A 26,864-nucleotide genomic window follows, 5' to 3' on the forward strand; every position below is an offset into this window, starting at 1 on the left:
TCTACATGCACCCAACATCAGACCACCTAGATACATACATAAAGCAAACACTGATAGACTGAAGGAAGAAACAGACAGCACTACAATAATAGCTGGAGACATCAACATGCCACTTTCAATATTAGAACGTCTAGAAAGCAGATCAACAAGAAAACAGAGGACTAGAATAACACTATAAATCAACTAGACTTAACAGACACATATAGAACATTCCACCCAACAAAAGCACAATATACATTCTACTCCAGTGCACACGGATCACTCTCCAGGATAGACCACAGGTTAGGTCACAAAGCAAATCTTGATAAAGATTGAAATCATACAAAGTATCTTCTCTGACCACAACAAAGTGAAGCTAGAAATCATAACAGGGAAAAAACTAGAAAATATACAAACATACGTAAATGAAACTATTAAGCTACAATTAAGCTACCAACGGGTCAAGGAAGAAATCACAAATTAGCTCAAGTCAAATGAAAATGAAAACACAACATACCAAAACTTATGGGATGCAGTGAAGGCAGTACTCAGAGGGAAACTTAAAGCAATAAATGCCTACATGAAAAAAGAAAGATCTCAAATCAACAGCCTAACTTGACAATTCTAGAAACTAGAATGAGCAAACTAAGCCTAAACCTACCAGAAGAAAGAAAATAACAAAGATCAGAGGAGAAATAAATAAAATTAAAAATAGAAAAACAGGAGAGAATCAATAAAACCAGAAGTTGGTCTTTTGAAAAGATCAATAAAATTGACAAACCTTTAGCTAGACTGACAAAGATGCAAATAACTAAAAAAATGAGAGGGGACATCACAACTGACCAGACAAAAATAAAGAGAATTATGACAGAATATTATGAACTGTATAGCAACCAACTAGATGAAACTTAGATGAAATGGACCAATTCTTAGAAGCAACTTAGATGATATGGACAAATTCTCAGAAGCACATAACCACTCAAACTAACTCAAGAGAAAATAGAAAGTCCCAACAGACCCATAACAAGTGAAGAGATCCATGATCAAAAACCTCCAAACAGAGAAAAATCCCAGATTACACTGCTTCATTGGGGAACTCTACCGAACATTTAGAGAAGAATTGACACCAATACTGTCTAAATTGTTCCAGATGATAGAGGAGTAAGGATTACTCCCTAATTCATTCCATGAAGCCTGATATCAAAACCAAAGACACCACAAGAAAACTACAGGCCAATATTTCTTATGAATATAAATGCAGAAATCCTCAACAAAATACTAGCAAACAGAATCCAACAGCATATCTAAAGAATGATACAACATGATCAAGTGGAATTTATCCCAGGAATGGAGGGATGGTTCAACATTAGAAAATCAATGTAACACACCACATCAATAGAACAAAGGAGAAGAACCATATGATCATCTCTATGGATGCGGTAAAAGCATTTGATAAAATCCAACACCCTTTCTTCATGAAAACCTAAAGAAGATTGGAATAGAAGGGAAATTCCTCCATATGATTCAGGACATACATGAAAAGCCAACAGCCAACATTATATTTGATAGAGAGTTTCCACTTGAAATCGGGAACAAGACAAGGGTGCCCACTCTCACCACTTCTATTCAATATTGTATTAGTCCTAGCCAGAGCAATAAGAAAAAGAAATAGAAGGTATACAGATTGGAAAAGAAGTAAAATTATCTCTATTCACGCATGGTATGAGCCTACATATAGAAAATTCCAAATAGTTTGCAAGAAAACTTCTAGAGCTAGTAGAGGAATTGAGCAAAGTTTCAGGGTACAAGATCAACAAACAAGAATCAGTTGAATTTCTATACACCAAAAATGAGAAATCTGTAAGAAATTAGGATAACAATTCCATTTACAATAGTACTTAAGAGAATACCTAGGAATAAACCTAACCAGGGACGTGAAGGACTTCTACAACGAAAATTATAAAACGCTGCTGAAAGAAATTAAAGAAGACTTAAACAAATTCAAAATGGATTAAGGACCTAAATGTGCAAACTAAAACCATAAAATTCTGAGAAGAAAATGCAGGGACAATGCTGTTGGGCCTAGCCTTTCACAATGGATTATCCAATACAGAAACAAAAGCACAAACAGCAAAGACAAAATAAATAAATGGAAACTCATAAAAATTAAAAATTTTGTTCATCAAAAGATTTTACCAAAAATGTGAAAAGATAAGCTACCAATTGGGAGAATATCTTTAGAAACCATATATCTGATAAGAATCTAGTAACTGAAATATATAATATCAACTTTGACAACAACAAAAAGACAATCCAATCATAAAATGGGCAAAGGACTTGACATTTCACCAAAGAGGACATTCAGATGGCCACCAAACATGGAAATATGCTCAACACCATTAGCCATCAGAGAGATGCAAATCAAAACGACAATGAGATATTATTTCACTCTCGCTAGGATGGCAAAGATAAAAAAATAAAACAGAAAATAATAAATGCTGGTGAGGATGTGGAGAAACTGGAACCCTTATCCATTGCTGGTGGGAATGCAAAGTGGTACAGCCGTTGTGGAAAACAGTGTGGCGGTTCCTCAAAAAAACTAAAAATAGAACTACCATATGACCCAGCAATTCCACTCCTAGGTATATATCCAAAAGCCTTGAAAGTAGAGGATCAGAGACTTGGACACCAATTCTCACTGCATCACTATCCACAATAGCCAAAGATGGAAGCAACCTAAATGCCCATTACCAGATGAAGGGATAAACAAAATGTGGTACATACATGTCACGGGATACTCCTCAGCCAGTAGAAGAAACGAAATCTCCATACATGCTACAATACGAATGGAGCTTCAGGGCATTGTGCTGAGTAAAAAAACCACAAAAAGACAAATATTATATGACCCCATTTATATAAAAAGACAAGGAAAGGTAGAAGTGGAGACCAAACTTTATTAGTGGTTACCAGGGGTGGAAGGGAGACGGATTAACCGTGAAGGCAAAAATCGCATTGATTAAAGGTAGGGTTGCACAGCCGATTATTGTAATTGCTGTCAATAAGTTGTACACCTGTAAAAAGTTGAACACGTTGTGTGATAGATTTACAGCAACAACAATAAAAGAGTAGCTGCTGAGGCTGCTTATCTACAACCAAAAACCTCATGGGATCTGGTTTCTTAGTTTGGAGGTTTAGGGTCATGTTTTCATCGGACATCCCAGTTAACTGGCCTAAAGACGTGTTAGGGCTTCTATCTCCTAGTTAGATGCTTAGTGCCTGGGGTCTTAAAAGCTTGCAAGCAGCCATCCAAGGTACAGCAATTGGTCTCTATTCACCTAGAGCAACAGAGGAAGGAGAGACAGGAACAGGAGGATGTGGAATGTGTGGCTAATTGCCTCCATGAACAACTGTCTCCTTTGCTGTGAGATCAGAAGAACTGCCTGGTCCCTGGCTACCATTACTGAACATTTTGATCACAGATTTCATAGAAGAATCCTTATCAAAAGAGGGAAAAAGCAGAACAGAAATTCAAATACACAAGGACTCCAGACTTTCTGGGGCCATGGTGGCTGGATGAATCCCTGAAACTATTGCCCTGAGACAATCTTTAATATTTAAACCAAAAATATCCCCTGAAGTCTTCTTAAAACCAAACAATAGTTCAACTAGTGAAGAATGTCTGCCTTGAGCTCAAGTAGATACATGAGACTAAAGGGGCAGCTTCTGTCTGGAGGCGAGATGAGAAGGCTGAAAGGGACAGGAGCTGGTTGAACGGACACGGGAAATACAGGCGGAGAGGAGTATGCTGTCGCATTACAGGGAGAGCGATTAGGGTCACATAACAATGTGTGTATAAATTTTTGTATGAGAAACTAACTTGAACTGTAAACTTTCACTTAAATCACAATAAAAAATAATGAAGAAAAAAATGTCTGCCTTGAGCACTATACTCTTTTAACAACTATCAATACAGGATGAAACTGACAACAGCAACTCAAAAGATCAGACAGGAATCTTAGAGGCAGTGAGTTTATGTTAATGGGGGAGGAACAACTTAGAAAAGGAGGGTGAGAATGGTTGCACAACTTGAAGAATGTCATCAATGTCACTGAATCGTACATGTAGAAATGGTTGAATTGGCATAGGTTTTGCTGTATATATGCTCAACAAAGTAAAATTTAAATAAAAATTTTAAAAAAGGGAAAGAAAAAGAAAAGCTCCTTCCAGCATGACCTTTGAGACACTCTCAGATCTTATGGCCTAAGGCTCTAAAACAGTCCCCTTTCCCCATCTTGCAATCCTTTTGTATAAGGTTTTTCCTATTAAAAACAAATAAATAAAATTAATAAAAAGTACTCTCCCTTCCCTTACATATGGGTTTACACTTGGTGTCCCTTAGTGCAATCTCCGTAAGGGCAAGGTCTTTTGTCTGTTCTGTTCATGGCTGTATCTCCAGTGCCCAGAACACAGTAAATCCTCAATAAATATTTGCTGGACTAATGAACGAGATACAAAAATAAATGCTTACGGTTTAAAAAATGCCAACCTGAAGAACAATCTGAATTATAATGGTAGGTAAGAATGGATCGGTGTGGGAAGAGCCCCAGAGGGAGGGCATTTTCATGCTGGTACCACAAACTTTTGTCATGCTCTTTGGATCACAGGGCAGAACACACAGGATGATAAAAAAAAACACTGAGGATATAATTGCTAGCTTCCAAGCTTACAATTTAGTACAGTATGAAGGACATGTATATACTTTCTTAGCCTCTCCAATCCATTTGCCCTACTCTAACATGCCCTTTCTACATCCCACCGTGTTACTCCCCTACTTAAAACCCTTTAAGAACTCACCACTGCCCTGAATATAGAGCCTGAAGCTCTTGCTATGGCTTACACAGAACTTCTTGATCTGCCTGAGTTTATTTCATCATTTCCTGCAGGTACCATATTCTAGCCAATTTGAAACACTGGGTATTCCCCAAATACATGTATCTTTTCTTATTTCTGGGTTTTTGCTCATTGTTTCCTCTACCCGTAATATTTTTCCTATCTTCTCCTGCATTAGTTAGCTTTTACTGTGTAACAAACCATCCAGCTCTCTCATCCTTCAGCAAGCTTCTTCACAGGCTAGTTTCAGGGTTCCCAGAAGGAAGAGACACCACACCCCAACGTACTTTTCAAATCTCTGCTCTTGTCACATTTGCTGATGTCCCACTGACCACAGACAGCCATGTCTAAGTCCAGATTCGAGGAGTGGAGAAATAAACTCTACTTCCTGATGGCAGCAGCTGCAGCCACAATGAATGGGACAAACAGGAATGGGAAGAATTTCTGGGGTTCTTCTTTACAAACAACTTACCCTACTTCTTCACCCCTTTGGCAGCTCCTACTCGTCTTCTGCTTTCGGTCTAAAAATTACCTCCTTTGGATGATTTTCCTGATCCCCAAAGCCTGAGTGAAAAACTTCTCCCATTAATACCTTACACCACCTATTACTACATTTATTATTCCCTCTTGTCAAGGAATGAATGAATGAGTTTATGTGATAAATGCTGGACCTCCAGTGCAGAGTACTGAGTTGGCTGTACTCCATTTTATGGCAAAGTCGTATCAGTCTTCCCTACTTGGCAGGGAGGTCAGTGAAAGGACGGTACGTATTTTAGTTTGTTTTATCTTCACGGCCTAGTGTAGTACCTGATACAAAGCAGACATTTAAAAACGTCCTTAAAAAAAACACGTAACTATAAGGAAAATAAAAAAGGGTAATTGCCATTAAAAAGGCACAAAGAGTATGTTCTTGAGACCTCAGCTTTGCAAGACTCAGCAAGCTGCAAACACTCAGGAAGAGCTGAGATAGCATACAATTAAGTGAAATAAGGCTGAAATGCGCATCAGAGGGGAGAAGAGAAAATTAGCCACAGAAAGCAATACTCTCCTTTTTATTAGATTTATGAAGCCATTTTAAAGTCCAATCTCTCCTTTGTATATTTTGTCTTTGTTATTAACTTTCTCATTAGAAAGCAGAGAAACTCTGTCCTTGAAAGATACGTCTTCTACTTGCTCTTCAATTTCTTTCAGCATTTGGTACAGCACTCAATTCTCAGGCCTGCGCCCATATATAGTTGACCAGTTGTAATAAAGGCCAGCATCTCAGAGAACAGCACTGTGAAGGCCAGGAGGTAATCAACCAGGGCCTCCCCGACTTCACACACACATACATATGTATATACATTTTTAATTTTACAAAAAATAATACAGTACAGATTTTACACAGCTCTATTAATTCTTTTAAGTTACACAGGCAAGATTTATGCTTCAGTATGACCACTTTTAAGTTTGGATTAAAGTGGGAATTTTACACCAAAAAAATCGATTTAAGATTACCGAACAGAGGCCATATAGCAACATAGACTCAATAATAAATCTTGGTTCTCACATAACTAGAAATATGTTACGGTTATCTTTATATTGGGTGCTACACGTCCCTCTGGATTTTAACTAAAATACAAAAGCAAAATAACCCTTCACTCACTACGCTAGCACACGTACCAAATGACAATAACGGCCTGATAATCTCTGTTGTACCAGGGCTGTGTTTTAGCATGTGCTCATCTCTGCTTCCTTAAATACGGGCATCCAGCCAGTAACAAGGAAGGAATGCATACTCTACAGCAAGAGAGGAACAGTTTGCAACCTGGTATCTTACACAGCAAGACAAAACAAATTAAGAGAAAATAAATCTTACAAGATATATATAAAACTAATTTACAGTCACTTTTAATATACAGTTCTATCAGAGGAATACATTTAGGTCACAATTATGTGGAAAAACACAAACTATATGAAATTCTACACTTTCCCCTAGAATATTCAAAATGCTCATCAAAAGTTAATTAGTACAATAAAGATGACCACCAGGTGACTGAATAAACAGAATGTCACTTAGTATTTTAAAAACGAATTCTGAGAATAGAAGCTACCACCAAAATATCCAGAAATCTGAATTAACAGATACTCTACTTTGCATACTTGATAATAATAAATATAACCATTAAGTGTTTACACAGACTACAAATCCAAGGCAATAACCTAGAGGATAGTCAGGAAAAATAACGAACACTATGCCACCAGACTGCATAAAGAGACCTACTGTGGTTTTTTCCCCACCATATACAAGGGGCAGACATCTTTTGATAGCACAACCCACTCCCTCTGCCCTCATCAAAATATAACAGAGCCCAAGCTGGGCACTGGAAAGTCTCTCCGATGCTGGTATGATTCCCGCTCGTTGACTGGAAGGGGCCCTCTCCGTGACTCTCAGGTTCTGACTGGCACACCCTCCCTCCCACAGAAGGGGGCGGCGCTGTCTCTGAAGCCACAAATGAGGGAACACTAAAAGCATTAGAAGAAGGAGGTATCTGATGAAAAGGCACCTGCCAGTCTAAAGTCCTCCTTGGTGAGAACACTGTACATCCGCTGGGGCAGAGCTTTGGAGTAAGGGGCAGGGCGGGGCACGGTGGTGCGCAAAATGAGTTCCCGGCCAGCAGGGGGTGGGAAGTCTGACGAGGAGTTCTGCCTTCTTTCTTCTGCGGAGTCCATTTTCTTCAATTCCACCTCTGGCGGAGCCACAATTGGGGCCTTGAAGAGAAAAAATGCTAAATTCAAAAGGGGGTCAAGTGAGAAACAGCTATTTTTGAAAGACAGATGAATAAACATGATGATATACATCACAAAATGTTCTACATTACTCAGTAATGCAGTCAGCTATGTTATGATTACTCAAAAGCACAACACAGAAAATGCAAGAAGCCTGAAACACTGGATGAACAGCCAGCGATTATAAATAAATAAATTGGTGGTAGAGACAAAAGGAATAAGGCCTGTCAGGCAATCTGCTTTGAAAAGCATATTCAGATAAACTGATGAAAAGGGGCAATATAATGGAACTCTGCTGGTTTCCATACTTTTTTCTAGCAATGACCCCAGCCCAAGTCTGATGCCTGCAGTCCAGTAAAGAGCTGTTTCTCTCCACAGTCTGGAAAGATGATTTTTACCTTGACTTTTAAAGATTCATTTGCCAAATTAAAACTGGGAAATTTGGTTTTGTTTGCTGGGCCACTAATGGGATCCAGAAGTGGTAAAAGTCCACGTAGCAATGCTCACAAAACAGAGTTCATAACAGTAAACATACCTATTTCTTTAAAATTTCATAAAATACATATTTAGTAAGACCCTTCATTTTAAACTCTGATCACCATATGTCTTTAAAAGAACGTCATCATCCATTTGGAAAAAAAAAAAATGACCAACCAATCATTTTGGTAACAGAAACATGGAATCATGTTACACTAAACACCAGCAAGAAAGGTGTGCCAAATCCAGACTGTTAGAGGTGGTTCGTCTTAATGGCCTTATGAAGTTAGAGGGATGGGAAAGAACAAGGAACTATGAGGGACAAAGGCTACTGTTACCTCATCAGAAGATTCAGTCAGCTTGAGGAAGAGTGAGAAAAGAAAGAGTGATGAAAGGGAAACAAGCAAGATGGTTTAAAAAGGGCTAGACAAGAGATTTCAAGATTATTTCAGAGACAACATGCACTGCATTAAGGAACATGATCCTATCAAAAGAATATCAAGACGCACAAAGTTCACTCACACACGGTACATCCAGCTGTCAGATACAGCAGACACACCCCACTAGTCATGCATCTGATGGGCCAACAGGTGAGGTACAAAGTGCCATTCGATGGGAAAACAGTACAACAAAAGCCTAGCTCTTCTAGTGAAAAATTAAGATGCTGAAAAACGTGCTCATGGCTTGAAAAACAGATAATCCAATGAATTTAAGAACAGGTGTCTAAGGCTGAAGTAAAATCCAGTAAGTCATTTCTTTGCTCAATGCCATTTAAATATCTACGGATTACAGAACCATACATATGATCAAGTTTATTAAGAATTTATACTTTTAAGAAAAAAATTTAAGTACATAAAATGACTATGCTGTAAAAAATACTCAGCAAAATATCATAACTTTAAAAAAAGTTAAAACCTTGATTTATTAGCAAAATGCAAAGTATCAGTTAATTATGAAAAAAAAAATTTCTTATAACTTTAGCAGTCTACTTTAGCCACACATTTAAGAGCCGAGTTTAAAAATGTACCAACCAGACTGCCTCTTACATGGGTTACATAGTCTAAAATTCCCTAAAAACTTCACACTACAAGGTGTGAAGTTTGGAATCTCTTGAAATTATAAAATTGTGTGATGCACGTACAATTTAAGTATCCATTAACAGGGAATTAGTTACTTATACAATGAAATGCAATGAGGACATTAAAAAAGATGATATACTACTACATTTATTGACGTAGAAAGAACACAGTAAATTATATAATCCTATTTTTATAAAATATACATGTATTTATATATTAAATGTTGACAGTGATCATCAGTGGATAGTGTGATTATTTGATTAGTTTTTCCTTTAAAATTTTCTGTATTACCTAAATTTTTATAACAAACCGTTATTTATAGTCTGGTGGGCAAGGGGAAGCTATTTCCATTTTGGGGAAAATAATTTTGCTTACCCATCCAAACAAGTAACATTTTCAGTATTAAAAATATAAATACTTTAGATTTTAAATCCTTATATGATTTTTTAAAAATGATCAAACAGGCAGGTGTTTTTGCAATTTGAGGAAAAGTCACACTGGTGGTAACAAGGAAACATAATTATAAGCTTCTGCCTAGTGAGTTGGCAAAGATATAACAGGATGTGAAAACAAACTGGGTTCTTGGTTTCATGCCAGAGACAAAAACGAAATAAATCAAAGTAAGCATCTACTGTTTGTTAGGACTCTAGCTTATAAGGAAATAAAATACTTGGTTTTTAACTTGAAATTCTTAAATTTAGGGAGTTTCCCCAAAAATCTCAATTTTTAGCTTTTGGTAAAAATTCATATCAGTATTTGTTGTTCTGAATATATTAAGCAGATGTATTCCAGATGGACTCCAAAGGGATTATTGTGTGTAGACCTATGAAGATTATTTTTCTTATTTGATTCTGAGAATTATTCCCTCAAAGCTGCGTCACTCTAGTGTCATCACGGTGCCAAGCAAGGGGCAATGAGGAGATGCTGCACGTCTTGCTGCTTTGATCAGAACCTCTGATATGAAGGAGCACCTAACCAAGAAATACGATCTTTGTAAACCATTAAGAGAGTATCAGTACAAAGTAGACCTACCTAATGTCACCTTCATAAAAATTCAAATCTTAATAGTTTTAGAATGTCAGAAGGGACTACATAAATTTTAAACTTTAACTAGTAGAGGTAAAGATGAATTAATTTTCCAATTTGAGCTTTCTTTCTGTGCTGAAGCTTCAGTTTCTGTAGTCCTAAAAATCTGAAATATTCCTCTTTCTTCCTAGGAGACCTCTAATGTTAGATCTCGTCACTATTACAAGAACAGTTATATTTACAATTCAAGCTAAGTTGTGAATCCACCTGCAGTACAGGCAGTCCCCAGGTTACGAATGTCCGACTTAAAGACAACGCGTACTTGAAAATGGACTGTAAAAGGCCTATTGTATTAAACATTTGAGTTAAATACATACAACTGTTCGTAATAATGCACACACACACTACTTGGTGATGCTTAAGAAAACACTGTGTGGTTTGGAACTGTTTCCTAAGTTTTATATATGCATAAAACCCACTGCCGTCGAGTCGATTCCGACTCATAGCGACCCTATAGGACAGGGCAGAACTGCCCCATAGAGTTTCCAAGGAGTGCCTGGCGGGTTCGAACTGCCAACCTCTTGGTTAGCAGCTGTAGCGCTTAACCACTACGCCATGGGGTTTCCTATATATGCAGAGAAAGGTAAAACATATACTATATACTAAGATAAACACTTGGTTAACTGATGCTAAGTAAGAACCGTATGTACCTGTTGGACTTACCTACAAATCGGACTTAAAGACAGACTTAGGGGCAGATCTCGTCCGTAACCTGAGGACCGCCTGTACATGGGGTTTAAACATGGTAACAACTGAACTCTATTCTAATTTGAAAGTTGTGAACATTTTTTCCACAACACAGCACTGGCCAGTGCTGAGTACTTACCAACTTCTCTAATGATGAATTTGTGACCCTTCTAATTCCTGAAATTTAGGTCCTAAAATATACTTACCATTTTACTCAAACCAATGTAGAAAAGCAAATGAATTTCAAAGACTTAGAAGTCACAATAAGAGTCACTGCTCCTTCAGTGCTCAAATCCAACGCCAGATTTACAGTCAGCAGCTGTAAAATCAGCCACGTATAGAAGTCAAAGCTGCATCTTCCTGAGTAGCAGCAGTCTGGGGAGGTGATGACGCAGTAAATAAGGAATCTCACATACCCTCTGAGCATTCACAAACAGCTTGCGAATGATCCGGCCAGCATGTCCTCGTCCTGCACCTACGACTGACACTTCAGGCTGCTCCAAAAGGCAACTCACAAACCTAGGAGAGAAGTAATGGAAGGATGGAAAGCAAGCTGCTCAGTTCACATTTGTGTCAACCCTCCCAGATTAACTTTGTTGACAAACGGTCAAAATGATACTGGCTAAATCTACCAACACGGCAGTGAAAATTTTAGAACAGGATATACTGACATTTAGAATCACCATAAATTCTCTCTTCAATTGTTTTCAGAAAAAATTTGGAAACCCTATTTCTGTCAAAGTATATGGAAACAGTCAATCTTTTTGAGACTAGAAGCTTAAGAAATGCTACACTAAATACAAGATCAATTTTGGGGGGGACAATAGAAACCAAGCTTTATGTATCCAGCAAAGCAATAACCCATATTTCTAGTTCATGTTCTTTTAAGTGGGGTAGGTGCGTGTATGTTTGTATATGCTTAAGATACATGTTTTGCTGGGCAAAGTCTCAATTGTAAACAGTGCCATTATGTGCTGGAACACTGTAATTCCAAGTATATCAGAGATAACGTGTGGCGGAGCTAACAGAGTTGGAGGCTCAGAGCCACCATGCACGCACCACCTGCTCACTAATTCATACTGCTACTTTAGAAACGATTTCTTTTAAAAGGAAGAAATTTTCAGGAGCAAAGCAGGCTGGCAGAAAATTTCGCTCAACAAAAGACAAAATAAATTTCAAACAAGAACTTATTCAAAGCTATAGCAAATGCCTTGTCATATAATACTAATTCCACACTTGTGGAATTTTAGGGCTGAAGACAAATTTTTAAAAAATGACGAATTTCAGCTGCTGAACATGCTAATTTGGAAACACATTCTTTGTTCTTTGAAGTACTATGGAGAAACAAGTAAGGACTCACATTGATAGGGCGCCACTGGCAATGGTGCCAAGTTTCATGAAGAGAAAAAGACTGACCCAATTATTTGTTTCATCTTGGAGGGGCCATCTGGTCACTCTTTCAAAACATATTGGGAAGATACACAGGATGTGCACCTTTGCTATCACAAATCTTTCTAAAAATAAACAACTAGGACTAATCAGCAGAAATACAGTTACAGAACCTATCACACTGTGGCCAGGGGGACAGTCAGAGCAGAAAGCAAAGTTCTGGCGCACTGAAAGTAACAGTAGCTCCTCCACAGGAAACTGCAGGCACCACACTCTTCAAGAGCAAACAAGGAAATCCCGAGAAAAAGGGACTCTAGTAGTAGACTTTTCGAAAAGAAGAACACCTGGCAAATACTCAGAAATATAATAAAGGTCAAATCTTATGATAATTATATTTCTCCGTCTCTAAATCAAAACCAAACCCACTGCCTTTGAGTTGGTTCTGGCTCAAAGCAAGCCTTTAAGACAGAGTGGAACTGCCCCACAGGGTTTCCAAGGAACAGCTGGTGGATTCGAACTGCCGACCTTTTGGTTAGCAGCCAAGCTCTTAACCCCTGTGCCACCACAACTCCTAGTCAGTGCTTATTTCAAATAATATATGAGTACCAAAGTAGAATTTCAATATTCTATTAAAATTTCCCTGAAGAGAGTGGTAGTTTTTCCTTCTGTAGGGAATACTCTTAGCCGAGCAGCAATACCTTTCTAAATCTTCCTTTTCCTCCTCTTTTTCGCATTTCTCAGTTCCAAACTTGGCTTTCAGTGACCGGGCTCTAGCAATTGTAGCTTCCACATTAGTAATTTGAAGGATGATTTCCTAACAATGAAAAGGAGACACATATATTGGAAGATAACAAAAAGCAAAGCATTAAAAATATATAATATATATATATGTATGTATGTCTTTAATTATTTATTTTATTTAATTATTGCCAAGTGGGGAGAACACTTGGCAAGGTTCTGACACTACACTGAACTTACTTCCAACTTCTTGTCTTCTGGATTGGGGAAGTGCAGAACTTTACTGGAATGGGATATTATCTGCTTTATAATCTTCTTAACTGAGGAGATGTTTTCCAGACTTTCTATTTTTGAAAAGATCAGCCATCATTAAATAAGTTCAGCAAAATATAGCTTTATTTTGAAAATGAACTAATGACTAATCAAATAAGATATTTACCTTCTTCTTTTACCTTGAGAACAGCTGCATGAATCACACAAGGTAACAGGTGCCGAGCAAGGTCTGCAGGTTTCTGGATTGCCAGGTAGTGTAGCACCTGAAGGAGGAACAGTTACATAAAAGATCAGTGCAGTTGTCGAAGGATGAAGCAGCCATTTACCTGAGTACAAGATCCTCTGGACCAATGAACTTACATCCCTAACAAGTGAGCAGAAGAGCTCTCTTTTCTACTTAGCACCTACTGCTACTCATCCAAGTAAGTTGCTACTATTCTCAAAGGTAAGAATAATGTTACCGAAAGCAACGAAGAACTTCAATCACTAAAAAGGATGAATACCCACTGCCGTGGAGTCGATTCCGAATCATAGTGACCCTACATATAAAGGATGAATATTCTAATGTATTTCCTGCTTATATATGTAATGCATGTAAACTAGGAAAATATAAGAAAACAAAAGCCATCTGTAAATGACACCACCTAGTGATAATAATTGCTAACAGGGGTGCATTTTCATTCCAGGATTTTTCTAAGATATAGAATACACTTAATATGTTAAGTGTATGAATATCAAGTATGTAAAATGATGTTTTATAACCTGTTTTTCTCACTTAATATTTCTAAACATTGCTAATAACCTTCCATTAATTTTTTTGGTTTCTTTCAGTTACTGTTTATTGTTCTTTTTCCAAAATGGAACTTGTTTTATTATTTTTCTGAATATAAAAATATACAGAAGTATAATGCAAAAATTCTCCTGAAATCTTATTTTCCAAGGAATAATACTTTTTGAGTTTATCCTCTCAGACTTGCTTCTGTGCTCATTTAAACATGGAAATATAGACATATACGTAATTTCCTAACAAAAATTCACTATACATACTGTTTTATAACTTGCTTTGCTCACTTAGTGACTGTTCGTGGATTTTTATTTTTTGGCTTTGGAGGGTTTTGTGTGATTTAAAACTTTTAAAATTAGGAATTACACATAACACAGAATTTATAAATAATCTAAAGAAAACATGGACTACACACACCACAATATTTATAAGTAGTCTAACACATGAACACCCACCACCCAACTTCATCAACAGTACTTTTCAAGCCCCCGTGCTCTACAGGATCCAAGTCTCCCTCCCTCGCCCCCAAAGTAACGACTCATCATTCTTTTTTTCTTTATGGTTTTCTCACATAGGTATTAATTAGTTTTGCGTGGTTTTGACCCTTATAGAAATGTAATATTCCTGTTCATAGCCCTCAGTGACTTCTTTTCTCAATCCAGCACTATGTTTCTGACATTTACATATATTGACACATGCTATACATTATTTATTTTTACTGTTGTATTAAAATGCTCCTCCACTGTTGATGGACTTTTGTGCTTTTCTCTAGTTTTTGCTTATTACAAATAGTGCTCCTATTAACATTATTTGTGCATGTTTCTAAGGAGCCCTGGTTGCTCAGTGGTTAAGCACTCAGCTGCTAACCAAGAAGTCACCAGTTTAAACCCACCAGCTGCTCCTTGGAAGAAAGATGTGGCAGTCAGCTTCCGTAAAGATTTACAGCTTTGCAAACTCTCTGGAGCAGTCTACTCTATCCTATGGGTTACCATGAGTCAGAATTGACTCAACGTTAGTGGTTTTTTTCGGGGGGGGGGGGGGCGCCACTGGGTGTATGTTTCCTGGCGCACATGTAGAAAATTTTCTCTAGGATATACCTAAAATGGAATTAGGAAATGTACATGTTAATGCTAAATTATTTTACAAAGTGTTTCAATGAATTTATTGTTCCAAAATTTTTTTTTAATTTATTTGGAAATAATTTCAAATTTACAGGAACAAGTTTGAAAGAATCATGCAAAATATTTGCACATCCTTTACCCAGATTCACTTATCTGCATATGTATACACACACACACATTTTTTTCTGCATAAGTTGAGTAAGCTGCATATCCTGTGCTCCTTTATCCCCATATATCTGTGTGTACTGTCTAAAAGAAAGAATATGTTCTTACACTTTCTTAAAGTAAATTTAACACTGATAAAATAGTTTTAATCAAATCTGTCATTCTTATTACAATTTTGCATACTGACCTAATAAAAATGTCTTTTATTACCTTTTCCCCACACCAGAACAGGAGCCACAGGATCCAGTCAAGATTATGTGTATTCCCTTCAACTATCGTACTTCTATCATCTAAATTAACCTGGAATAGTTCCTCAGTCTGTCTTTTATATCCCTTCCCCAGCCCCCACCCACATTTTTTAAATTAAGTCCATACTCAGATTTCCTTAGTTTTTTAAAACTGAGATATAATTCACATACTCTAAAATTCACCGTTTGCAAGTACATTTCAGTGGTTTCTGGCCAATTTACCATCATCACTATGAAATTCCAGAGCATTTTCATCACCTCAAAAAGAAACTCATTAGCACTCATTACCCATCTCCCCTGGCTTCTCCAGTCCTAGGCTCCTCTGTTTATTTTTCCATACGAATTTTACTGTCAGCTTGTCGGGCTCCATAGTAAAGCGTGCTGTATTTTTATCAGGATTGCACTAGATCTGTAAGTCACGATGTTGAGCGTCCTAACCAAGAACAAGGGATAGTTTTCCATTTGTTCAACTGTTTTTGTGTTTTTCAGGAGTGCTTTGCTTTCTTCACTTAGATTTGAAACATTTCTTGGTAAGTTTATTCCTAAGCATTTCACCCCCACCCCTTTTTTTAACCCTTATAATGAAGAGAAAATGTCATTTACATTTTCTGACTCATTAGTGTATATGAACGCTACTGATTACTGTCTATTAACTTTATATCCTGCTACCTTGCTGAATTTTTTAGTTTGAGTTAGTTCCATCACTGATTCTTTAGGTTCTTCCAGGTATACTGTAACATCATCTGCAAACAGTTGTATTTCTTCTTTTCAATTCTGTTTTCTCTCGGCGAATTAATTATCGGTTAATACTTCCAGAATAACTTTAAAAGGCATTGGAGATAGCACGCATCCTAATTTTGCCTTTAAATAAGGTTGGCTTTAGGACTGAGGTCTGCATATTTGTTATCATGCTACAGAAGTGGCCACTCATTCCTATTTTCTCAAGAGTTTTTTTTTTTTAATTAGGAATGAGTGTTAAATTTTAACAAAGACTTTTTCACCATATATGGAGACAATCAGACTCATTAATTAGTGAATTACATCAACAGATTTCCAAATAATCATCCCTGAACTTGGTCATGGTGTATTATTTTCCTAAAGTGGTAGCAGGGTATTGCTGGTCTGTAATTTTGAAGGGTATACTATCTTTACCGGATTTAGGTACTAATGTTATACTTGCTTCAAAAAAAAAGAATTTGGAAATTTTCCTACAATTTCTATGCTTTGCAACAATTTTTGTAGCATTAGGACTATCTGGTCTTTTGACATTTAGTAGAGCTCTCCTGTGAAACCATCTAGGCCTGGTGTTTTATGGGGCATTTCCTTGATAACTTTCTCTATTTCTTCTATGAAAATTGGTCTGTTTACACTTTCTCTTTACTGGGATCAGTTTTCTTTTTTTTTCTTTAACTCCTCATCTCCCTCTCCTCCCAGTCCACGGTAACCACTAATCTTTTGTCCTGGTGAATTTGTCTATTCTAGATATTTCATATAAGTAGGATCATACAGTATTTGTTCTTTTGTGTCTGACTTATTTCACACAGCGTAACAATTTTAAGGTTCATCCATGTGGTAGCACGTATAAGAGCTTCATTTCTCGTTATGACAGAATAATATTCCATTATGTGCATATACTGTTGTTGTTAGGTGCCATTGAGTTGGTTCTGACTCATAGAGACCCTGTGTACAACAGAACAAAACACTGCCTTGTCCTCCGCCATCCTCATAATTGTTGCTAAGTTTGAGCCCATTGTTGCAGCCACTGTGTCAATCCATCTAGTTGAGGGTCTTCCTCTTTTTCACTGACCCTCTACTTTACCAAGCATGATACCCCTCTGCAGGGACTAGTCCCTCTTGATAACATGTCCAAAGTATGTGAGACAAAGTCTTACCATCTTCGCTTCTAAGGAGTATTCTGGCTGTACTTCTTTCAAGACAGATTTGTTCATTCTTCAGGCATATACTACATTTTGTTTATCCATTCAGCCACTGATGGGTAGGTGGTTTCCCTCTACCTTTTGTGAATAATGTTGCAGTGAACACTGGGGTACACCTATCTAAGGGAGTCACTGTTTTCAATTACTTTGGGTATATACCTAAGAGTGGAATCGGTGGGGGTCACCATAAGTCAGGGACTGTCTCAAAGGGAGCTAACAACAACAATGGTAATTTTATGTTTAACTTTCTGAGGAAATGCCAAACAGTTTTCCACAATGACTGCACCGTTTTATATTCTCAGTGGCAGTGTATGAGTGTTCTAATTTCCCCATAATCCTACCAACTGGGGTCAGTTTTGGTACACTGTATTTTCCTGAAAAACTATCCATTTCATCTTGGTTTTCAAATTTATTTGCATGGAAATGTAAAAAGTAGTTTAACATCTCCCTCGTAGCAATACTTATTTGCCTCTCATCATTTACTGTGTATATGCGTGCTTTTCCCTTTTTATTCTTGGTTAAAGGTCTAATGATTTATCTATTTTGTTGGGTTTAAAAAAAAAAAAATTTAATTGGCTATTTTAATCTATTTTTCTGTTCTGTACCTCATTTTCTACTTTTATTGTTATTATTTCCTTCCTTTTGATTCCCATTTTCTATCTAGGCTTATGAGTTGAGAATTTACTTCACTTATTTTCATTCTTTTGTTTTTACTGATACATGTGCTTAGGCTATAAATTTTCCTTTGATCACTTCTCTAAAAATGTCCTATAGGTTCTGTCATGTAGTGTCTGCATTATTACTGTTTTTCACCAGTTCCATCATTTCCTATTTCCCCTCTCACTCAAGAGTTAACAGAAGGTTTTTTTTTTTTTCAATTTGCAAGCCTCTTTTGGTTTGTTTTGGTTTTTAGCTTCTAGTTTACTGCATATAGAGTACTGGTTGTAATACTTCAATTATGAAACCCACTTAAGCTTTCTTTGTGCCCCAATATATCAATTTCTGTGAATATTCCATATACATTTAAAAAGAAGGTACATTCTCTATTATCCAGGTGTACTTTTTTTTTAATGTTTGATATGTATCTAAAAGATTGACCTTAATAGTTATCTTGTTTATATCTTTCCTATTTTTTGCCCCTTTACTGTCCTTGTACTTAGAATAATGTATTAAGCGACCTGTTGTTAGCGTTTTGATCTATTTCTCCTTGCATCTGCCTCATATAGGTGGTTACTGCATGACCTAGTACACAGACATTCCTAACTCTTGTATTTTCATTGTGAACTACGAATTTTAGATTTTAAAGCATCTTTTTTCTCTCATTTAATGCCTTTTTGCTTTAATCCTACTTTGGTACTGGGAGTGCAAGCCCTGCTTTCTTATATTCCCATTTGCCTGGTAAATCTTTGTCCATCCTTTAATTTGTAGCCTTTCTGAATTACTGAATTTTACGTGTGTCTCTTGTTTATAGCAGAGACACTACTATTCCACTATTCTTCACACTATCAGATTTTTTTTTTTTAATAGTTACGTAGAAGCCCACTGAATGGACGTACCATAATTTATTGAGCAAAGCCCCTATTTTTGTAAACTTTGGTTGTCTCTATTTTTTCACTACAGAACTTTGTTAAACATTCTTGTACATAGGTCTCTGCATACTTCTCATGATTTCCTTAATAAAATTTTGGTAGCAGAACTGCTAGGTCAAAGGACAATCCCATTTTTGAAGGCTTTTAACATATACTCTGAAAGAGTCCAGTGATGTAAGTATTCTAAATAAAATACGCATGTCAAATTCTTTGGTCTCTTTGCAACTACTCTTAAAGTATTAAACGTGAAAGGTAGATATATAAAAGGCTCACTGGATTTCGATGCTCTGCTTCTGCTTTTCAAGTATGTCCAAAGCTCTCACATCTATGACAGTGAGTTTTTAAAATGTCAAAATATTAATTATCATTCTAGTATCAGAGATCCAAACCCTGATTACCTTTTCTGCTTCCCGCGTATCATCAAAAAGTCTCCTCTGCCTTCTAGCAGGAATTGGCTTAGCTGTTTCCCAGGCCTCTACCCACATATTGCTTGGGATCTTCATCCGGGCACTCAGTTCTCCTTTCAGAACCATATTGCCCTTTTCATCCATCACCTCCTCTTCAATATAATCCCGGGGTGAGTACCACCTCACAAAATCTTCGAGGAAACAACCTGGGTTAGCTGCCTAGAAGGTAACCAAAAAAAAAAAAAAATCAGCAGAATCAAATAAAAATCAATGGTTACTGATAAACATATATTTGCAAAATCATGCTTTCACAGGTATGATTTCGTAAGTATCTAGTCTTTACAATCTAACATGTAAAATAAGTTTGGATGTCTCCTTTAAAACAAGTCAGACGCTGAAGTACCAAAAACATTTTATTTTTGCTATCTCAGTTACATAAGGAAAAAACAAAATCATTTTCGTGTGATGAATTTGGAAATAAAAACTCGATGTAAAGTGAAAATAAATTTTTAAACAGATTATAAAGTTACATAACTTAGTTTTAAAATTATACTGTAATAACTGCTCAACACTTAGAAAAGTGTCACATAAGCTCAAGTCAAGTAAATTAAATAATATACAGATCAGAATAACAACACGATGGAAACGTTCTGCTCTTTTTTTCCTCAATAAATCAATACTGGTACTGCAGTAAATATGGGCTAACTTCAAAAACGTTCTATTTAGCCATTCAATTCTCATGCTTTATGCAACAAATTTACCATCATATAAAGTTGTGTTTTGTGCTGTTAAGGAATTGGAACTCAAACTATTGTTTTCCAGAATTCTGAAAACCCAAGCAATTAGATAAAAGTTTTATTCAGTGATTAATTTTATATAATTAACAACGACGCAGTCCAAAAACTTTGTAATTTCAAGCCTGGAAAAATGAAGAGGCTTCACAGCATTAGTGCTAAGGCATGGAGGTCTTTTTTGCAAAAGTGTCTGATAATGTATTAAAACTGAATTGACTTGATTAACAACTACCAACAATGCATTAATTAATTAAAGGACACACACACACACACACAAAAAATCATCCCCTTGAATACAAAGAATGATATGTGTACATATGTTAAATATATACACTTTTGATTATATTCTCTATCATGCAATCATATCATATTCTTCTTGCTTATGAGTATTATATTTAATTGCCTGTAACCGTAAGTGATATAAGCAATAACAAAACTGGACAAAATTGCCAATTTCTTCTCATTGGGCTCACTGGCTTAACTACCCCCACCAGCTTAGAAATCCTGGTGAGGGGATGAAGAACTCTCCTTAGACCTCTAATACCCAGTCATTCCTATACAAAAAGGAAACGGCAACCATATCTGTTTTAGAGTGACTACATATTTCCTTAAATATATTATCTGATTCCCATATGGGGCAGATGGGGACATTGGCTATTTGAAATATAATCTGTTTTCTTGTTGGCCACTGTCACTCCATTCCTTGAGTTCCCATGCTTTAAAACATTGGCAGCTTCTGGAAACTTCCCTCAAGGGAAAGAATACACTGACCATAGGCACAGATATTCTCCTTGGTGGTTATATTTCTCATGTCAAATTTAAGAAATAGGGTTATACACATCAGCCTCATTTGGTTGGTTCATGTTAAGTATACTCTTAGGGGCAAACTGTGTTTTCCAAAGATGGTCACAACAATGTCCCTCATCCTATATGCTCTTTTACAATACGATCTTGTTGCTCTGGCAAGATTTAAGTGACAGTAAAAGGGAGGCTTTTTATTTCCTGCTTATTATTGTCCTCATCTCTATTAAAAGGAAAAGTCTTTAGAAAACCCCTTAAGGGCTACATATTTTCCCTAGAGACTAAAAAGATACAGAAAATCTGTGAATTCTTTTCTGTAGTAATTCTTTTCTGGGTGGGCTCATGAGTGCTATGACCAACAGATTACAGTACACAGGCCACAATGTGACTTCTGAGGATAGGTCATAGAAGGCGGCACAGCCTAGACTCTACTTAAGAACTTTAATGACCCCCTAGGCCGCCATGTTGTGAAGAAGTCAAGGCATATGAAGAGGTCATGTCTAGGTGCTCAGTTGGCAGTCCTGGTCTTCCAGCCATCCACACCTAGGCCTCAGAATAAGCCTTCAGATTATTTCAGTCCCCGGTATTCAAGTTTTTCAGCGGAGGCCCCAGATATCATGGAACATAGACAAGCCATCCCCACTGTGCCCTGTCTGAATCTAGGAGCTTAATAAGATGGCTATTTTAACTTGCTTAAGCAAAAAACAGAAATATGATCTATTTTCTGATGAAACATTTGTGCCTAGATTAGTCTGAAAGAGCCTACTGAACCACAGTTTTGCTTAAGCAGTGTTAAAGGAATTCTACAGAACCTTACAATGAGGGCCAAATGTGTTTCTATGGGAAAATTTTGACGGTTCCAATTTGGAGCTTCCTCCTGCGCACGCCTCTGCAAGGACACTGTGGCAGGACAGAAAGGGATGACTAGGAAAGCAGCTAGAGGTCAGGAGAAGAGCAGCTGCTGTGGAGGCTAGTACTTCCTGCTGTGCGCACATGCCCTAAGCCAATTCCCTCCTCTACCTTTTTGGTAGACAAAACATGCCCTAAGAGCCAACAGGCTTTTCTTTATTCACTGTCACCAACGATGTTTTTTTTTAAATAACACATTTCTCTCTTGTCTTACTGCAGAAGAGAATTCACTGAATTCATGTTTTCTACGAAAAACATGCAGCTCTTAAGAGGTTTTCTAAAGATTTTTCCTTTTAATAAAGATGTGGGAAATAAACATGGAATAAAAAGGCTCCCTTTTATTGTCACTTAAATTTACTAGAAGGGAAGGATGCAAGTGCCACAGGTGTTCATGGGGCGCTTATGTTTAAAAAAAAAAAAAAAAAAAAAGCACAAGTATTTCAGAGGAAAATCAAATTCAGGCTTGGCCAAAGAGCACAGAAGCAGAGCCGGGAGGGCTACAGACTGGGCAGACGGAGGCTGTCACAAGGCAGCAGCAGGATGAGAGAGAGAGTCTAGGCCAGGGAGCAGTTTGGGGTATCAGCAATGGCAAAGGGAAGTCCTGTGGCCCACTGGGCTACCCACTTTTTTTTTTTTTTAATATACACAAGGTTTGACTCTGCTTTCAAGAATAAATAATTCAATCACAAAAGTCCTTTCTTCGTCCTTCATTTCTGGAATGAAGCCAAATGTCACCACCCCTTGAATCCTCGATACTTTTAGATACAGGTCTATATTTAAGCCTAGAATATTCTTCAGGTAGCAAATGCCTACTCATCCTAAATGACTCTTCTGATGAAACCTTTCATGATCTCCTCCCCAAAACCTCACAAGCTGTAATTGAGGATAAACATTATTTCTTCCTCATCTAATCACAGTGCAAGGCACACAGTAGGCAGTCAAACGTTTGTTGTACAAAGCCACCTACATTAAATCCTAAAAGTTTCCTAAAAGCCTTGCATTAAATTGGCTGAATATACAACGCACATATAGAAATGATTCAATTCCCAACTTTCAACTACTATTCAAAGATTGATTTTTTTTCTTTTTTTAAACTTAAGAAACAAGTTTGACTATGCCCTTTGGGAGGTGAGGGCAGAGTGTTGTAACTACTAATGAAATCAAAACACTTCACAAAAAAGACATTCAGGCCTTCATATCACTTTGTAGAGTGACTTTCACAGTTCCATCCCAGAATAGCTCAAAATAGAGCACAGAGCTCTGAAAGTGTGACCCACCTTAAAAGACTCCATATCTGAGAGCAAACAGGCACTCTGCATGCGTGCTCGGAGGTGAGCCCCTTCTGCCGATGTGCCTAATTTAGCTAAAACCTCAGACTGCTCTTCTAGCAGGTCTTCTGTCATAGGAGCTGGTTCCTGTGAAGCACAAAAGGACAAAGCTCACGAACAGACTTTTTTTAGACAAAGCAGAACTACAAAAATAGATGGAGACAACAATTATTTCAGCTCCAGAAGTCACAAGACGTGTGTTTAAAAGAATTCTGAGAAATGGAAGTTCTCCAGAACCTACATTAAAAAGTAACAAATTAAGAAGAAAGAATAAACATGACTTTCAGTTGCTCAGATGTGATTTCTATTTCCCTCTATGAGGACTGATAACTAAAAGACAGAGATTTGGGTCAGCTGAGCAACATTTTCTTGTCTGCTAATAATAAAGAAATGAAGTCTTAATATTATTATGTATGTCATCTAGGTGCAACTAGATTTTTATTATAAATAACAAGAAAATTAAAAAACATATATAAACACAAATGAATTGAACCCCAACTAAAAACCCCCAAATAAATGAGTTTTATGTCAGAGGATTTGTTTTGAGTTTAGGTTCCTAAGATGTTCTAATGATTCATTTCCCTAAGAAGCTGTTGGTTTTCTGTCTTTAGGCTCAGAGATATTATATATTTTAGTGGTTAACTCCAAATAAAAAGCAGATAAGGCAAACTTAAAGGAAGATTCATCTGTAGAATCATTAAGAGATGATTTCAGAACTGCTGAAAGGGGCTTAGGAAAGTTCTCTAAGAATTGATTTCATCAGATTTTAGATATGAAATATGAAAAACTCAAAAATCTAGAGGCCACCCAAAACAAAGCTTACCTGCTTGTTGCCAAAGCCGGAAAAACGTGAGCATTTCTATCCTTAGATAAGAATAAGGTTAAGAACTAGCTGAAGAAATAGGTTAAGTATCTAGAGCACCTTGTCAATAATTAGATTCCTTCTAGATTTCACGGGCTTACTCTAAAGCAGGGTTTTTTTTTTTCTTGTGACTATACACAGCAGGACATATACCATCTCAACAATTTCTACATACACAATTCAAAGACATGGATTCTATCCTTCAAACTGTGTATCTGTTCTCATCCTCCTTTGCTAATATGTTCCTCCCTCATTAACATGAACTCACTGCCCCCTCAGGTTCCTAATTTTTCAGAGTCACTGTTGTCAATTTGACCCCATATAGATAGTTCTTAAAAGAGCACAATGCTCCTACTGTTTGGTTTTAAGAAGACATCAAGGTTTAAGTTTTAGAGACTTTGGTTTAAGGTTTAAAGATTACCTATCTCAGGATAATAGTTTGGGGGTTAAAGCAGGGTTTCTTAGCTAACACTTAGGCTGGATGGTCCTTTGCTGGGGTGGCTGTCCTGTGTTGTGCAGAATGTTTGCCAGTATCCCTGGTCTCTACCTGCTACTGCCTGTAGCAGCACTCCCACCTCACAACAACCAAAAACGTTTCCAGACATTGTCCAGTATCCCCTGTAGGACAAACTCACTCCCAAGGTGAGAACCACTGCCATAAAGATAAGTAATTTTTCACAAAAACCTGTCAGAAATAAAGTAGAAGCATGGTAAAGCTATGGCATTCAAAACATATAGCAACAAACAAAAGGAAGGAACTTTTCTCTTGTGTCATCCTCATGTTTGAGACAGACAAACCTAAAATGGGACACTTTCAAAAACTGCAGAAGGGAATGAATATAAAGTAAGTGTATTAAGCCTTACTGGACAACAATCTGGCAATTAATATATGTCAAGCATTTATGATCACGCCCTCTAACCCAATGATTCCACTTCTAAAAATACCACCACAGCATTAGTTTTAACAGCATGTCAACTAGAAAGAATCCAAATTTTGATAGTACGGAAATGGTGCAATACAGAAAAAAATGCGATGGAACTGCTCTAACAGTGACTATCTCTGGGTTATGAAATTAGGTTTTTGTTTTCTTTTTCTCTAAAATGAACATGCATTACTTTTTTAAAAAAATTTTATTGTGCTTTAAGTGATAGTTTACAAATCAAGTCAGTCTCTCATACAAAAATTTATATACATCTTGCTATATACTCCTAATTGCTCTCCCCCTAATGAGGCAGCACACCCCTTCCCTCCACTCTCTCTTTTCGTGTCCATTCTGCCAGCTTCTGACCCCCTCTGCCCTCTCCTCTCCCCTCCAGATAGAAGATGCCAACATAGTCTCATGTGTCTACTTAATTCAAGAAACTCGTTCTTCACCAGCATCTTTTTCTATCCCATTGTCCAGTCCAATTCCTGTTTGAAGAGTTGGCTTTGGGAATGGTTCCTGTCTTGGGCTAACAGAAGGTATGGGGACCATGACCACCAGGGTCCTTCTAGTCTCAGTCAGACCGTTAAGTCTGGTCTTTTAGGAGAATTTGGGGTCTGCTTTTCACTGCTCTCCTGCTCCCTCCGGGGTTTTCTGTTGTGTTCCCTGTCAGAGCAGTCATCGGTTGTAGCCGGGCACTGTCTAGTTCTTCTGGTTTCATGATGATGTAGTGTCTGGTTTATGTGGACCTTTCTGTCTCTTGGGCTCATAATTACCTTGTGTCTTTGGTGTTCTTCATTCTCCTTTGCTCCAGGTGGGCTGAGACCAATTGATGCATCTTAGATGGCCACTTGCTAGCATTTAAGACCCCAGATACCACTCTCCAAAGTGGGATGCAGAATGTTTTCTTAATAGGTTTTATTATGCCAATTGACTTACATGTCCCCTGAACATGTATTACTTTTAAATACTCAACAAATACCAAGCAAAAATCTCACACCGAAAACTTAAGACTGGATCTTTGCTGACACTCAGGACTGAATAATAAACAGTAAGGCAGTATAACATCTTAATTAAGAGCTTGGGCTCCAAAGACAATTATGCCTGCATTTGAATCCCAGCTCTGTGACTTGGGGAATCCATCCCCGAACCTGTCGGTGACTGATTCCTCAAATGTAAACTGGGCATAAGAATGTAGGCTATGTACCTCATCGGGTTGTAAAAAATAAATCTAGCACATCCTCGAAAAACTTTACAATTAAAGACAAATTACTTAGGTTGTATCATAAGCTTCATATTCTGCTTTCTCTGTGTCTAAGAGAACGTGGTCTTATCTAAGTATCTCTGTCAAGTTCACAAATTATATGAAGCTCTGATGAAGCAGTACACTCAAGGGCAAAGGCCATCATTTTATTCAGAAGGAGCTACTTTTCATTGTCTTATAGCCCTGAAATCACAGGATGGAAGGGAAAAAAGGAGATGACGACAGGACTCTTGGCCAACTGTAAGTGAAGACAGACATGGCAATGAGGAAGAGAATAAGCAGCAAGTAGCATGAAGACCATACATTTTCATATATACCACTTCTGAACATGCCCAAAGCTTTCTCATATACATCGTCTCGTATGA

The 26,864-nt window shown here is 37.3% G+C and overlaps 1 protein-coding gene across 4 annotated transcripts in view; it reads right to left on the reverse strand.

Moving 5' to 3' along the window:
- Positions 1–5,893: 5,893 nt before the first annotated feature.
- RAB3GAP1 (RAB3 GTPase activating protein catalytic subunit 1) overlaps positions 5,894–26,864 on the reverse strand; it is a 114,152-nt gene continuing 93,181 nt past the window's right edge. For all 4 annotated transcript variants that reach the window (XM_003405864.4, XM_023543007.2, XM_064287269.1 and 1 more), the window contains 7 exons: positions 23,400–23,537; positions 19,610–19,837; positions 13,534–13,630; positions 13,335–13,438; positions 13,055–13,170; positions 11,384–11,486; positions 5,894–7,620 (listed from right to left, as the gene is read on the reverse strand). In XM_003405864.4, coding sequence (XP_003405912.1) covers positions 7,384–7,620; positions 11,384–11,486; positions 13,055–13,170; positions 13,335–13,438; positions 13,534–13,630; positions 19,610–19,837; positions 23,400–23,537 — 1,023 coding nt within the window. In that variant the 3' untranslated portion in view covers positions 5,894–7,383. The remainder of the gene's footprint in view (positions 7,621–11,383; positions 11,487–13,054; positions 13,171–13,334; positions 13,439–13,533; positions 13,631–19,609; positions 19,838–23,399; positions 23,538–26,864) is intronic.

This window comes from Loxodonta africana, chromosome 6 (genome assembly GCF_030014295.1).
Source record: "Loxodonta africana isolate mLoxAfr1 chromosome 6, mLoxAfr1.hap2, whole genome shotgun sequence".
Lineage (NCBI taxonomy): Eukaryota > Metazoa > Chordata > Mammalia > Proboscidea > Elephantidae > Loxodonta > Loxodonta africana.